This window comes from Stegostoma tigrinum, chromosome 8, assembly GCF_030684315.1.
Source record: "Stegostoma tigrinum isolate sSteTig4 chromosome 8, sSteTig4.hap1, whole genome shotgun sequence".
In the NCBI taxonomy this organism is placed as follows: Eukaryota; Metazoa; Chordata; class Chondrichthyes; order Orectolobiformes; family Stegostomatidae; genus Stegostoma; species Stegostoma tigrinum.
The window spans coordinates 42,803,742-42,820,650 of record NC_081361.1 but is presented as its reverse complement, the minus strand read 5'-3'; the positions used below and the strand labels follow the sequence as shown (position 1 = coordinate 42,820,650).

Below are 16,909 nucleotides of genomic sequence, written 5' to 3'. Positions count from 1 at the left end.
GATGTTGTTTGCAGCTGGACCACGGTGTAACAAGAGAAGCCCCTCTACAAGGTAGCCTGGGTGACCACTTTGCAGAACACCTATGATCTCTCAGTAGGAATAACCTCAATTTCCTAATCACCTGCTACTTTGACAGACCACCATGTTCCCACACCAGCACCTCTGTCACAGGCCTGCTCAGTGTCCCAGCAAGGCTTGGTGCAAGCTCAAAGAATAACATCTAACTCTCTGTTTGGGGACCTTGAAGACTCCAGGACTCAACATTGAGTTCAATAACTTTACAGCCTGATTCCATCCTTCCATGATTTCTTTACCCACACACAGTCTCGTTATGACAAGAGTTACTTTTTGCACAGCCATCCCATTTTCACTTACTCTCAGGCCGATTATCATGTTCCATGGTTTGCTCTCAGTGCAGACTACCCCCTCCTTGCTACCCTCAGCTCTCATTCCTGTTTTTGCTTCAGGTCTCTAGCATCCACAGTTCTTTGTTTTATATTAGCCTGTGGTTAAAGCTAAACTTGGCAGGCTGGCTGTGAGTGGCTGCAAGTCTGCATTGTGCACTGGCCTCACTTACCCAGCCCATTTTGTCACCTACAGGCAGCTAAACAAGCCCCCACCAGCCATAAGAGTTTGAGCGCTGACTGGAAAATCAGTAAGCTTTTGATAAACTCAACCAGCTACCCATCACTTGTGAGCAGGTAGCCAAGGGAAGGGTAAACAGTCTGTTCAGAATGTATAATTCATGAACTCCTGTGGCTTGGTGCTTTGTCTTCCTCCATGTGTCAAGCTAGACAGTAAGTGTAACTAGCCATTTAATCAAGGATGACATTCTGTTACTTAACCGTACTGTTCTTGCCTGACATCCAGAAGTATACTTTCCGGTAGGAATCACTAGATGCAAATTAAGTTTGGAATCTCTCCTAAGATTTCATCTCTGCCTAGCTCAGAGACAGAGGTTGGTTAGCTCAGATGGCTGGAAGGCTGGTTTGTGCTGCAGGATGATGCCAACAGCATGGGTTCAATTGCCACACTGGCTGAGGTCACTATGAAGGACTCTCCTTCTCAACCTCTGCCCTTGCCTGAGGTGTAGTGGCCCTCAAGTTAAAGTCACCTCGAGTTATCTCTGTCTATTGCATCCTCTTGGACTATGGTGACCTCACCTTGGCCCTTTTTGCTATGACCAGAAACACAGGCCGAGGATAGCTTTCCTACTCCTGCCTAGCTGAAATCACTCATCATGTTTTACTGGTTCAAGTTTACATCTGAAAGTTTTAAAACTTAAGCTTTTTAAGGTACAAGTGTTAATATCCTATTTTGTTTTAATTGTTTGCAGAATATGATACAACAAAGCTCAACTCTGACAGGTAACTTCAATTTATTTTACATTTTGAAAAAGATTTATTTCTCTGCTATACAAAGTGGGAATGGTGATCTGAGAAATTAAATGATTCCTCATTTCATTTGGCCATTGTCAGTTCCAGGTGCCCTTGACGAGTACTGTATAGTGGCTTCAATGTATAGCTTCTTCTACAGTCCCTAAAACAAAACACCCTCTCTCTAGCTTTGGAAGAGCACTCCTTACTTTACCAGCATAACATTTCACCCATATAAATTATCCATTGTTTTTTCTTCGAAAATGTGCCATTAATGCCATCTGATATAATGATACCACTGTTAATTGTCATAGGAAAAAAACATTTGGTTTACTAGTGTCTTAGACTATAGACCATAAGGTAAAGGAACAGAATTAGGCCATTCAGCCCATTAATTCTGCTCCACCATTTGATCATGGCTGATGTTTCTCAACCCCATTCTCCTCCCTTCTCCCTATAATCCCTGATTTTCTTAAGAAGCTATCTATCTCTGTCTTAAAGACACTCATTGACTTGGCCTCCATAGTACTCTGCGGCAATGAGTTCCACAGTGTCACCACCCTCCGGCTGAAGAAATTCCTCCTCATCTTAGTTGTAAAGGGTCATCCCTGCACTTTGAGGCTGTGTTCCCAGATTCTAGTGTCTCTTGCTTGTGGAAACATCTTCTCCACATCCACTCTGTCCAGAAGTCTCAGTATTCTGTTAGTTTCAATGAGATACCCCCATCCCCCCATCCTTCTAAACATCAAGTACAGACCCAGAGTGCTGAACCACTCCTAAGACAAGCCCTTCATCCCCGAGATCATTCTTGTAAACTTCCTCTGGACCCCCTCCAATGCCAGCATATATTTCCTTATATACAGGACCCAAACGGCTCACAATATTCCAGTCCGAGTACAGCCTTATAAAACCTCAGCAAGACATCCTTGCTCTTGTATTCTAGACCTCTTGCATTTACCTTTCTTACTGCTAACTGAACCTGCATGTTAACCTTAGAATCCTAAACTTGGACTCCCAAGTCACTTTGCGCTTCAACTTTCTGAAGCCTTTCCCCATTTGGAAAATAGTCTATGCCTTTTTTCTTCCTACCAAAATGTATAACCTCACACTTTCCCACATTGTACTCAATCTGCCACTTCTTTGCCCCCTGCCTATAATGTCCAAGTCCTTTTCAGCCTCTCTGCTTCCTCAACACTACCTGTCCCTCCACTGACCTTTCAGTCAGCTGCAAACTTAGCAACAATGTCCTCAGCTCCTTAATGTATAACATGAATAGAGTGGTCCCAAACACTGACCCCTGCGGAACTCCACTAGTCACTGGGTGACATCCTCGAAAAGACCTCTTTATCCCTATTTTCAGCCTTCTGCCAATAAGCCAATCCTCTACCCATGCCTGTACTTTACCTTCTAACAAAATCTCAGGGATAATAATGTATAGCAAATAAAGTGGAGAACTTTATCCCAAATCTACAGTCTGGCTTTGAACACAAGCTTTGAAGAAAATAGACAAAGTACTGACTCTCTGTACACTTTGGTCCCTGGTAAACATTTTAAGCTTTGTTTTAATTCCAGGTTATATTGATTTAGATGATCTGCTGATACCCTGACAAAGACAGGAAGTGAAGTAGTACAGTCTGTCTTTGCAGACCTTGGATGGAAGACAAATAGATTGATTGGATGGCCCTGAACATGTCTAGGTGATGTAAGGAAGGAGAGATTTAAAGTAGGCAGCAAGATTCTGAATTCAGAGCAGACACTGTAATGAGAATTCAGTTCAGGTTGGAACCATTGAGAATGATAAATTGTTCATTGCAAAGGCAAAGGAAAGTAACCATCATGCATTATTTAGGATGAACAAAATATATCATAGCTCACAATGATTGGTGGCACTGGAGATCTGCTGGCACTTATACAAACACACACTGAACTTTTCCAGCCTGGAGGGCAGGCGGGAGGCAAGAGAGCTCTAAAATCAGATGAGATGGTGAGGGAGTGGGCAGCAATGGGGATGGCAGAACAGCATCAAGCTCGTCACCTACATGACACCAATGGTATTTACCAGCAATGTGGTAGGTGTTGATCTCCCATCACTGATTCCTGCCCACTGACCTCCACCCCAGCCTATGATAGCCTGTCTGACTGGACCCAGAAAAGCCGCTTCATATGCCTTTAACCTGGTTTCCAGTGTCATTCCTGTGATATTGAAACGTAACTGCAGTCCCAGCAGAATCCACTGCTCCTACTGGTGCTGTTGGGGATATGGAGTTGCTGGCCATCAGCTTGATTGTTTTCTCCCTTGTTGGGGCAAACGTCACGACATCAGAAAATTAACTTCTGAGCTGTGTTTCCAGGGCTGACAGAAATGAGTTTGTGTTTGATTTTTCAGTAAGGGAGCAGGTCCATCCCCTCCCGTATAAAATTCAGCAATGAGTGTGCATTCCATCCATCTATTACCAGGCATCACCACACCTCAGAGAATACCGCTGATAACGAAAACCTGTAACAATTGCACCATAAACTTTTCAGCTGTTAATTGAAGATGTGAAGCTGGTCATTGTCTAAGAAGCTGAGTCCACGCGTATTTAGAAATGTAGATTATTGTGATAAACTTAATTCCAATTTTGTTTTTGAGCAATGTCTATGAAAAACATTCTGCAAGGTCGATTACTATTAAATTATACTGATTTGTCTCTTTTCAGTACTGAAGGCTTAGAAGGTATGTTTGAGAATCCAATGTTCGACAATTCTCCTGAAGGCAAGATTACAAATCTCATTAACATATCATACTGTATGAGAAGAATCCAGTTTGTAACAATCTTAGAAAAACTATCTGAAATTTATTGAGGAGGAGTACCTTTTCAGTTTTCAAAAAGCCAGTGTTGTTTTGGAATATAGTTCTCTATGTATTGATGGCTGTCTGTTACCTGTGTTGGGAGCCAGAGGTGCAAACTGGAATTCTGCTGCGGGTTCCACTGATTTTCTGGTCAGTGCACTTCAGCAGCAGCCAACATACTCCATAGCTGATAGATTCAGACAGATGAAGACCAAAATTCAGTAAGCTTATTGCTTTTATATTGTTTCTAAGAGTCCTCGCATCTTTCCTCTACTTTGGTCATTTGGCCTCACACACTAACATCTAATTGCTGCTAACTTTTTTTTAATCAATTAGACTAGTGTAATAATGATCTGAGAGTCAGTTTTGTGATGTTAATTATTGACAAGACACTGTGGATAACTCTTGCTCTTCTTTGAGCTGGACCTCAGTTTAATGTCTTGCTTGAGAGGTATCACCTTTGACAAAACAATGCTGCTTCACTACTGCATTGAAGTATCAGTTCAGGTTTTTTTTTTAAGTACATGGCCATGGAGTGGGACATGAACTCAGAACCTTATGATTCACTGGCAAAAGAGCTACCAACTCTGAGCCAGAACTGACACATTTGGAGGAATGTCCCAGTCCAGGGCCCAGTGTAGGTTGTGTTTTAACAGAGTGCCCTATGTTTGACCATCAATGAGATGCCCATCGAACATCCAGTGTTGAGAATGCTAGAATCCCTCACCCTGCATCTTCCAGAAAGAGCAATATCTTGTATTTCCTCACCGGAGCAGGTGTTTACGTACGGGACATAGTTTTAGGCCAGAAGAGGCTATCGAGGAGAAGCCTCAGAAATTCAAGGATAGTATAATGGGGAAGAAGATCTGGACATGAAATTCAGTCCTATAAGGCCATTGCACACAACATGGTAGAAGCAAAATGTCCTTTTAGTGTGGGGCAATGCACTTCCATCGACAACAGAAGGAACTGATCTGGTGATACTACATTGTCAAACAGTCTACCAGATGTGTCAGCTTTCCTGTTCCTCTGAAGCTGCTTGGCCTGCTGTGTTACTCCAGCTCCACACTTTGTTATCTCTGACTCTAGCATCTGCAGTTCTTGCTATCTCTACCAGATTGTATGATGCCCAACCTCCAAATATGAGCCACACAATATCAGTATCCCCCACATCTGTGCATATCCATCAACTATCTCTTGTATGTTGCTCCACTGAAGTTCTCATCTGGGTTCTCTTTAGCAAAACATGTCTGCAATCTCACCCTCCAGTGATCTGGCACACAGACCATCCGTTTCCTTCGTGTGACAGAAGCCCACTTGTACCCGGTTACCCACCAAATGCAGATCACAACTCCATGCTAGCCTAGAGATATGCTCAGTACAAGTATCCGAGCTGGTGGCTGTGAATGTTATATCAAGTGACTGGGTCTCTTCATCAGTGAAGTGGAGTTGGTCTCTCTGTCTCCCTTCCTGGGGCTGCTGTGCCTGGACAGGCAGCAATTCTTCTTGTAAAAGCAGAAGATCAGAAAAGGAGAAAAGGTGAGGTGGAGTAGAAGGCATGAATAACATGGTGACTGTCATTGCCAGGTCTGGGGCAGATGAAGGTGAGCTTGGAGTTGTAAAGGGGCATATGTTCTCAGCAATAAGGGATGGCAAACCTTTTGTCACTGCTAGCCCCATGGTACAGGGGACCTTCTGCTGCTCAGAGGCTTGTCACCCACTGCTTCTGCTCTGCTTCTTTCTACTTTGTGACCTGTAAGAAAGCAGAAGGATATCAATGGATAGTAATGCACTTTGTTTGGGTAATCCACCTTCCACAACTGAATAGCTAGAATCTGTTGAAGCAGCAGGAGTTAGGCACAAGGTTGGCATTACAGAAGCAAGTGAAGGTGTGGTATCCAGGTGTAAGCCTAGAATACTGAGGACTGTGCAGAGATGAAATTTTGAATCGTTCATCTGTGTGAGAGGCTGGTGGTGTGTTAGGCAGAAGATATCGCATGTGGATGAATTGTTTGAACTTGACCACTAGCGTAAGGTCATTAGATTCCTTGAGGCATAGTTGCCACGTTCTGTATTCTAGACATTGGTATTGGCCTCAGAGATAATTGGAACTGCAGATGCTGGAGAATCCAAGATAACAAAGTGTGAAGCTAGATGAACACAGCAGGCCAAGCAGCATCTCAGGTGCACAAAAGCTGACGTTTCAGGCCTAGACCCTTCATCAGAGGTATTGGCCTCCCTGGCTATCTTCTCCTTATACATTCTCAGAGTGGCCATTGACAGCCTCCTGAACCCACGTTTGTGATGATGTCTTTCAGCCTGATCATCTCCACCACTAAGGCCTACAACACAGATTTATTGAGTCTGGAGTCCAGTCACCACCCTCATGTTCTATTTTCCTAGTTCACTACTGCAGGGGTATTTCTAGCAGCAGTTCAATAATTCAGTGTATTTTCCTTTTATGACTGACACACTGCCTTGAGGAACAGATATGGCTATGCCATTTAAAACCAGCTGCTTAGATCCCTGATACGTAGCAAGGCTGACAGCAGCATTGAACCAGCTTGGCTCAAAGCCAAATCAGTAAGTGAGGGGACTACACAAAATTTTGCTGTTGCCTATCTCTGCCTCAATGGACATGGGCAGATCAGGAAACATGATACACCTACCAGCAAACTAAATAAGCCAAATTCTAGTGTCTGATATAGCTTTGCTTCACTTTCCCCCTCACACCTTAAATGCATGCCCCTCTAGTATAGACATTTCAACTCTGGGAAAAAGATTTTGACTATCAACCCTATCTATGCATCTCATCATTTTATAGCCTTCTATCAAGTCTCCAATAAAACCTCTGCTACTCCAGAGAAAACAACTTAAGTTTTTCTAGCCTCTCCTTATAGCTTATGCCCTCTAATCTGGGCAGCATCCTGGTAAACCTCTTCTGCAGCCTCTCCAAACTCTCCACATCCTTCCTGTAACATGGCAACCAGAATGGACGCAATACTCTAAGTGCAGCCCAACCAAGATCTTATAAAGCTGCAACATGACATCCTGACTCTTGTACTCAATTCCCTAACTAATAAATACCATGCCTTCTTTACAACACTATCTACTTGCACGGTACGGACTTGACACCCAAGATCATTCTGTACGCCAATGCTGTACAGGGCCCTGCCATTATCTGTATACTTTTTCTTAACATTTGTTCTCCCAAAGTGAATACCTCATACTTGCCCAGATTAAACTCCAACTGCCATTTCTCTGCCCATATCTGCAACCGACCTGTATCCTGCTGTATTGTCTGACAACCTTCTACACTATCCACAACTCCACTCATCTGCATTTTCATCCAAGTCATTTGTCTATATCACAAACAGCAGAGATCCTGATATGGATCCCTACGGACGCCATTTAGTCACAGACCTGCAGCAGAAAAACTCTCTTCCACCCCTACCTTCTACTTTCTATGGGCAAGCCAATCCTGAATCCACATGGCCAAGTCAGGATGGATCCCATTCATCTTAATCTTCTTGATGAGCCTACCATGAGGTACTTTGTTAAAAGCCTTACTAAAATCCATGCAGACAATATCCACTGCTGTACCCCCACCAATCACCTTTGTCACTTCCTCGAAAAATTCAATCAAGTTAGTAAGACATGACTTCCTGCACACAAAGCTTTGCTGACTGACCCTAATTAGGCCATGCTTTTCCAAATGTGTGTAAATCCTATCCCTAAAAAAGTCCTCTCCAACAGTTTCCCAACTACTGATGTGATACTCACTGATCTACAGTTTCCTGGATTAACCCTGTTTCCCTCTTGAACAGAGGAACAACATAAGCTACTCTCCAATCCTCTGGGACCTCTCCAGTGGCTAACAAGGACACAAAAAAATGGTCAAGGCCTCAGCAAATTATCCTTCTCTGCCTCTCTCAATAACCTGGGGTAAATACCATTGGGCCCTGGGGACTTATTCACCTCAATGCCCTTCAAGAGGTCCAACATCACTTCTTTTTTGATCTCAAAATGCCCTGGTATATTAGCATGCTCCACACAAATCTCACTATCCTCCACCTGGGTGAATACCAATGCAAAGTACTGATTTAGGATTACACTCACCTCCTCTGTCACAGATGTTTTAAAATACATTATAGCTAAAGTACTTTTCAAATGTAGTTACTGTAGTAAGGTAGGAAATGTATCAGCTAATCTATGCACAGCAAACTCTGATAATGAGAAATCTACTTTTGTGATGTTGATTCATGGGTAAAATACTGATCAGAGTTTTGGAGGTAACATCCTTGACCCTCTTAAAAATACTGCCACTACATCTTTTACATCCAATGTAGAAGACAGGTAGGATCATAGTTTAATGTGTTATCCAAATAATGGCAACTCTGACAGTGCAAAATTCCCTCAGCATTACACATGAGTATCAGCCTGGATTTCTGGGGCTCAGGTCTTGGTGTGGCACTTAACCCCACAAATTGCTGACTCAGTGTTAAGGGTCCTCCCAATAGGCCATAGCAGATGTTGATATCCTGTGATTCTTCTGTACTATTCCGATTCCAGTAACCTGTTATCAGGACTGACATATATTCGTTCTCTCAAAAACATGGGGCAGAATCTTATCGGGCCCTGAATGATGTTGGGTATGCCAAGAAATCTGAGAAATTGAGTGAAGCCCAACTCAATCTTAGGTGCAAACTGCCAGCATTTTCTAACAGAGTTCCAGGCATTGAGATGATTTTCTCACTAGGAAGTGCTAGACTGCCTATCAACTGGGATTATTGCTCGTTATGACCCTCATTAAGCTCACCTCATAACTACGTAGCTCCCTATCACACCAATGGGATAGATAGAAATTAGATGCTGTGAATTCCATTCATGAAAATCAGAGTGGATACCTTGTGACTTCAGCATATTGCTTGCTCCTCTGGACCTCCATCTTGAACACTTGGCACTGATATCTTGGCCACCTGTACCTCACATCCTTGGACAATGGCATCTGACATGCCAGCCTCATTGGAACCATCATGGCACATCTTTGATCCATGTAGAGTATGCTTCTGGATGATAATGCTGCCCTTCAGGCACTGACAATGTCTTGATGAAAAAGTGTAGGATTGGTGATGGCGGGTGCTGGTGTTCCGATGTGTCTGCTGTCCTTATTCTTTGAGATAGACGTGAACATGGGTTTGGAAGGTGTTGTTTAAGGATTTTTGGTGAATTTCTGCAGGGCATCTCGTGGATGATACACACTGCTGCTACTGAGTGGTGGAGGGAGTGCATGTTTGTGGATGTAGTGCCAATCAATCAGGCTGCTTTGTCCTGGTATCAAGATGTTTTTGTAGTTGGAGCTACACTCATCCAAGTAATTAAATCAGTTAGCTGAATGGCTATCTTAACAGGAATTCAAAACCTTCCCCACAACTTTTCAATTTTCATGGGATCTGGGCATCACTAATGTGTATGAACAGCGTGGGGAGATGTCGTTATTTGTTCATCTGTTCTACCCTGTGGGAGATGAACAAATCATGTATACTAGTTATATTGCAGATCAAAAATATCTATTCTTGTACATGAAAAATGTTTTTCAGTTTTTTGAGAGCAATGGTATATTTACGTCCTGACTTGTTAGTATATCTTATTGTGGAGTAGACAGAGGTGAATCCCTATGAGCAGTGAATGAATCAGGATTAATTTAAGATGAATCAAGTTCCTTAGGTTGTAAATCTGAGCATGATTGTGGTAAATCTTTTGTTAACAGGATCCATTGAATAGGACACATGCCATCGGTACAAATACACAACGGCAAAAAGAGGTCTGACAAATGAATGGTGTTATTCCAAGTCGAGCATGCTTCCTTCATTGCCTCCCAAGGATTTTACTGTCTTCTTCAACATTAAAGCCTCAATGAGACAATTTCCTCCATCAGTTCTGTCAAACAACTGTGGATAACCGGTTACTTTTCCATCAATCTGTCTAATTTAAGATTAAGACCAAAAATGCAATATCTTCGCATTCTGTTAGACCCTGAGTTCTGCTTTCTCCCTTACACCTGACCACTTTCTTTCACTTCTGTAACACTGCCTAAATCTCCTTCATTTCTGTTGAAATCTTAATCTGATACACCAATTATTCCTGAACCACCTTTTATCGTTCAGCTACAATTTATTACTAGAGTGTTGCCCACAGTAGCCCACATCCTCATTTCCTCTTTCTTTGTTAAGATCCACTGGGTATTTTGTTCGCGGGAGTCAATTTAATCACATTTCTCCTCTGCGAAAATGTCCCTCCTTACTTCCAGTTACTTCCTCTGTGTATGTCCCACTATCACTGGACTATTTCCCATTGCTAACTTCCTCTGTTTGAACATATTCTTCAGCAGTCGTGTCCATGTCCCCTGCAACTCTGTACTTCAGCATCTCCACTGTCGCTTCTCTCTATCATCAAGACAGAGTTATTTATGCAGTTCTTTGATCTTGGATTTGCAGGCCTTATCCCTCCCACAGATTGTGTAATCTATATGGTGGACTGAAGTGCCTCTAAGCAAAGGGCATTTTAAAAATGAATGTTACTGATTTCTGCATATTTCAACAGTTAACCAAACGATCTAGTTACATTGCCTTAGCTATTACTTCACTTGAGAGATTTTTGTTTTAGTAGAGTCAAAGGAGTTGAACTACTGTCATAGAATCCATAGTTTCATGCTTCCTGAACAAAGCACACATTAAGATGTTTACTGTAAATGCAACAAATAGTATAATCTTGTTATTCTATTGATCAATAACAGTCAATTAATGGTGCATTTAAGGACCCATTGCCATTCTAAAAAAACCAGTCAGGCAACCAATCCTTTCTCTTTTCATGACTTTTTCTATCAATAAACTTCAATGTAAGCAGACATTCCACTGCACAACACTTACAATATTACAAAGTACAGCTCAAAAAAAGTATCATTATTAGCTGACCAAAGCAATTGATGCAGGCAAGAGTTCAATAAAATGCTCGGCAAGATTCAGATAATGTTCCAGCTACACATTCAGTTACAACCAAAGCCCTTCATTATGTCAACACCTAGTATTTGATAAATCAATGATGTTAGAATAGGCAATTATTTCAAGTTTAGTTTAGTAAATAACATGTTTTGATTATTTGCAACACACACTGATAGAAGTATACTTGAGCCAAAATCTATATTGACCACTGGAGCTGTTGTGTGCATTTATGTGAAGGAATGTAACATGCAGTGATAATTTTGTGACATAATCAGTCATTGTAACACTGGATGTTTGACAAAAGCAGCCAGCTGGCCCATACAGTAAGAGTTTAATTATCACTGGTGTCATTTCAGAGGCAGTATAGTGGACATCCGGGCCTGATAACAAACCAGTGATCTAATGAGGGGCTTGTGATAGTTTGCATTCAGATGTCATTATAAGACAACACATCGTATTTAATTCACATTGTAGCTTAATTGATAAGCATATTGTCACTTGTTTGAAGAATATGTTTGCCTGTAATAAATGTTATTTTTTGAATTTATTGAAAAGCTTGCTGAAAGTCTCTTTTGTTCTAGTTGCCAGTAATAAAGAGAAAGAAATTAACCATTTTGGTGATTAAATAAAATATATACCACTTTGGTCCATCTTGCTGAGTAATTAGGCTGATTTCCAATGTTCTCCTCACACAACACACCACTACCTTCCCACCCCCTCAACTAATATCTTGTCCACCACCATTTTCCCTGTTCCTTTAATGTCCCATGCCCTCTCCTAAACCCGTTTCCCTTTGTGCCCTCAATTTCACCTCTAGTGCCTCTCCTCCATACCAAAGAACAAAAAAAATTACAGCACAGGAACAGGCCCTTCAGCCTTCCAAGCCTGCATGGACATGCTAAAATCCCCTACCCTTCTGTGGACCAGATCCCTCTATTCCCATCCTATTCATGCATTTGTCAAGACGCCCTTTTAAAGTCACTATAGTATCTGCTTCCACAATCTCCCCGGCAGCGAGTTCCAGACACCCACCACTGTCTGTGTAAAAAGCTTGCCTCATACACAACCTTGAAACATTGCCCCTCGCAGCTTAAAGCTATCCCCTCTAGTAACTGACTCTTCCAACCTGGGAAAAAGCTTCTGATTGTCCAGTCTGTCCATGCCCTTCATAATCTTGTAGACCTCTAACAGGTCACCCTTCAACCTCCATCGTTTCAGTGAGAACAACCCAAGTTTCTCCAACCTCTCCTCATAGCTAATGCCCTCCATACCAGGGAATATCCTGGTAAGTATTTTCTGTACCCTCTCCAAAGCCACCACATCCTTCGGATAGTGTGGCAACCAGAATTCAACACAATATTTCAAATGTAGCCTAACTAAGGTACTGTAAAGCTGCAACATTCCCTGCCAATTTTTAAACTCAATGCCCTGGCCGATGAAGGCAAGCATACTGTAAGCCTTGCTGACTACCTTTTCCACCTGCATTGCCACTTTCAGTGACCCGTGTACCTGTACACCCAGGTCCCTCTTCCTATCAGTACTCCTAACAGGTCTGCCATTTACTGTGTATTTTCCATCTGAATTAGACCTTCCAATATGCATTACAACACATGTTCCCAGATTAAACTCTATCTGCCACATCTCTGCCAAAGTCACCAACCGATCCATATTCTGTTGTATCCTCTGACGGTCCTCATCGCTATCCACAATTCAACCAACCTTTGTGTCATATTCAACCTTGCTAATCAAACCAGTTACATGTTCCTTCAAATCATTTATTTATATTACAAAAAGCAAAGGTTCCAATACTGATCCGCAAGGAACACCACTAGTCACAGCCGTCCGTTAGAAATGCAACCCTCTGTCTTCTATTACCGAGCCAGTATTTTTATCCATCTTGTAAGTTTACCTTTGACCCCCGTGTGACTTCATCTTCTGTATCAACCTGCCATGAGACACCTTGTCAAGTGCCATACTGAGGTCCACATAGACAACATCCACAGCCTTACCCTCATTAATCATCTTCGTCACTTACTCAAAAAACTGAATCAAGTAGTGAGACACAACCTCCACTTCACAAAACCATGCTGCTGCTTGCTAATATGACCACTTATTTCCAAGTGGGAATAAATCCTGTTTCAAAGAATCCTCTCCAATAAATTTCCCTACCACTGACGTAAGACTCACTGGCCTGTAATTAGCTGGATTATCCTTGTCAACCTTCTTAAACAAGGGAACAGCACTGGCTATTCTCCAAGCCTCTGGCCAGATGGATACAAAGATTTCTCTTAAGGCTCCAGCAATTACCTCCCTTGCCTCTCAGTATTCTGAGGTATATCCCATCAGGCCCCGGGGACTTGTATATACCTTTAGAATTTTCAAGACCCCAAATGCCTCCTACCTTTTGATGTGAACAGGACCCAAACTATCTATACAGCCTTCTCCAGACTCATCATCCACCAAGTATTTCTCTGCAGTGAAGCAAGGTACTCATTTAATACTTCGCCCATTTCCTCTAACTCCACACATAAGTTCCCTTCCCTGTCCTTCAGTGGGCCAACCCTCTGCCTGGCTCTTGCTCTTTATATATGGATAAAAAGCCTCAGAATTTTCCTTAAATCGCCCTCATGGCCAATGACGTTTCATGACCCCTTTTAGCCCTCCTGACTTCTGGCTTAAGTTTCTTTCAACTTTCCTCGTATTCTACCCTTGTTTCATGAGTTCCCAGCATCCTAGGCTTGACTAATGCTTCCTTTTTCTTTTAGACTCAGCTCACAATATCTCTCATTATCCAATGTTTCCTAAACTTGCCACACTTATCCTTCATTCCTTACAGGAACATGCTGGTCCTGAGTTCCCAGCAACCTACACTTGAAAGCCTCCCACATACCAGATATTGATTTGTCTTCAAGCATCTGCCTCCAAACTACATTCTTCAGTTCCTGCCTAATATTGTTGAAATAAGCCTTCCTCCAATTTAGCAGCTTCACCTGACAATTACACTTATCTTTATCCATCAATAACTTAAGTTTGCTGCACTGTGATCACTGTTCCCAAGCTGCTCCCCTACTGAGACATCAAACACCTGGCCAGGTTCATTCCCCAATACTAGGTTCAGTATGGCCCCTTTCCGAGTTGGACTATCTATGTACTGTTTCAAGAAGCCCTCCTGGATGTTCCTCACAAAGTCTGCCCCATTTGCACCCCAAGCACTAAGTGAGTCTCTGTCAAAATATATGGCAAGTTAAAATCACTCGTAACAACAACACTATTACTTTTACATCTTGCTAAAATCTGCCTACATATCTGTTCTTCTATCTCCTGCTGGCTGTTAGGAAGCCTACAGTAAACCCCAAACATTGTGACTGCACCCTTCCTGATCCTGAGCTCTACCCATATTGCCTCACTGTACGAGCCCTCCAAGGTGTCCTCCCGCAGTACGGCTGTGATTCTTAACAAGTCGCGAAACTCCCCACCCCTTTTATCTATCCAGCCTGCCTGAAGCATCTGTATCCTGGAATATTAAACCGCCAATTCTGTCCCTCCCTTAATCAAGTAAAAATCGAAAGAACTGCAGATGCTGTAAATCAGGGACAAAAACAAAGTTGCTGGAAAAGCTCAGCAGGTCTGGCAGCATCTGCGAAGGAAAAAACACAGTTAACTTTTCAGGGCCAGTGACCCTTCCTCAGAACTGCTTATAAACTCCAGACCTGAAACGTCAGCTTTCCTGATCCTCCGATGCAGCTTGGCCTGCTGTGTTCATCGAGCTCAACACATTGTTATCTCAGATTTTCCAGCATCTGCAGTTCCTACTGTCTCTGACTCAGCTTATAAACTGACGTTTTCCCAGCCAGCAACAGCTCTGAGGAAGGGTCACCGGACCCAAAACATGAACTCTGTTTTTTCCTTCACAGATGGTGCCAGACCTGCTGAGCTTTTCCAGCAACATTGTTTTTGTCCCTCCCTTAACCAAGTCTCTGTCATAGCAACAACGTCATAGTTCCAAATACAAATCCAAGTTTTAAATTCATTTGCCTTACCTGTTATACTTCTCACATTGAAACAGAGGCACTACTGCCCACCAGACCTGCTTTGATTAGCAACCACATTTGCCAGCTCTACCTCTTACTGGCCCTATTCTCTAGTTCCCTTTCAGTCAATTCACCTTTGCTTTGGTTCCCACCCACCCTGGCTAAGCTAGTTTAAATCCTCCTGTGACCCCAGCAAACCTGCCAGCCAGAATTTTTGTGCCCTTCCAGTTTTTTTTTATTGCAGCCCGTTCTTCTTGTACAGGTCCCACCAGCCCCAGAAGAGATCCCAATGGTCCATATATAGAACATAGAACAGTACAGCACAGAACAGGCCCTTCAGCCCACGATGTTGTGCCGACCATTGATTTTCATGTATGAACCCTCAAACTTCCGTGACCATATGCATGTCCAGCAGTCTCTTAAATGTCCCCAATGACCTTGCTTCCACAACTGCTGCTGACAACGCATTCCATGCTCTCACAACTCTGTGTAAAGAACCCGCATCTGACATCCCCTCTATACTTTCCTCCAACCAGCTTAAAACTATGACCCCTCGTGTTAGCCACTTCTGCCCTGGGAAATAGCCTCTGGCTATCAACTCTATCCATGCCTCTCATTATCTTGTACACCTCAATTAGGTCCCCTCTCCCTCCTCCTTTTCTCCAATGAAAAAAGTCCGAGCTCAGTCAACCTCTCTTCATAAGATAAGCTCTCCAGTCCAGGCAGCATCCTGGTAAACCTCCTCTGAACCCTCTCCAAAGCATCCACATCTTTCCTATAATAGGACGACCAGAACTGGACGCAGTATTCCAAGTGCGGTCTAACCAAAGTTTTATAGAGCTGCAACAAGGTCTCACGACTCAATTCCCCCTGCTAATGAAAGCCAAAACACCATATGCTTTCTTAACAACCCTGTCCACTTGGGTGGCCATTTTAAGGGATCTATGTATCTGCCCACCAAGATCCCTCTGTTCCTCCACACTGCCAAGAATCCTATCCTTAATCCTGTACTCAGCTTTCAAATTCGACCTTCCAAAATGCATCACCTCGCATTTATCCAGGTTGAACTCCATCTGCCACCTCTCAGCCCATCTCTGCATCCTGTCAATGTCCCGCTGCAGCCTACAACAGCCCTCTATACTGTCAACGACACCTCCAACCTTTGTGTCATCTGCAAACTTGCTGACCCATCCTTCAATCCCCTCATCCAAGTCATTAATAAAAATTACAAACAGTAGAGGCCCAAGGACAGAGCCCTGTGGAACACCACTCACCACTGACTTCCAGGCAGAATATTTTCCTTCTACTACCACTCGCTGTCTTCTGTTGGCCAGCCAATTCTGTATCCCTGTATCCCATTCCTCCTGACCTTCTGAATGAGCGTACCATGGGGAACCTTATCAAAAGCCTTGCTGAAGTCCATATACACCACATCCACCCTCATCAACTTTTCTAGGCACATCCTCAAAGAACTCGATAAGGTTTGTGATGCATGACAGGCCCCTCACAAAGCCGTGTTGACTGCATTTAATCAAGCCATGCTCTTCCAGATGGTCATAAATCCTATCCCTCAGAATCCTTTCTAACACCTTGCAGACGACAGACGTGAGACTTACTGGTCTGTAATTGCCGGGGATTTCCCTATTTCCTTTCTTGAAGAGAGGAATT

The 16,909-nt window shown here is 42.9% G+C and overlaps 1 protein-coding gene across 3 annotated transcripts in view; it reads left to right on the top strand.

Annotated features, from left to right (window-relative positions):
* LOC125456439 (E-selectin-like) overlaps nucleotides 1–11,725 on the top strand; it is an 85,679-nt gene extending 73,954 nt beyond the window's left edge. For 2 of the 3 annotated variants that reach the window (XM_059647819.1, XM_048539542.2), the window contains exons 19-21: nucleotides 1,337–1,367; nucleotides 4,076–4,131; nucleotides 9,980–11,725. In XM_059647819.1, coding sequence (XP_059503802.1) covers nucleotides 1,337–1,367; nucleotides 4,076–4,131; nucleotides 9,980–9,993 — 101 coding nt within the window. In that variant the 3' untranslated portion in view covers nucleotides 9,994–11,725. The remainder of the gene's footprint in view (nucleotides 1–1,336; nucleotides 1,368–4,075; nucleotides 4,132–9,979) is intronic. The other variant, XM_059647820.1, reaches the window with a different exon arrangement.
* The last annotated feature ends 5,184 nt before the right edge of the window (nucleotides 11,726–16,909 follow it).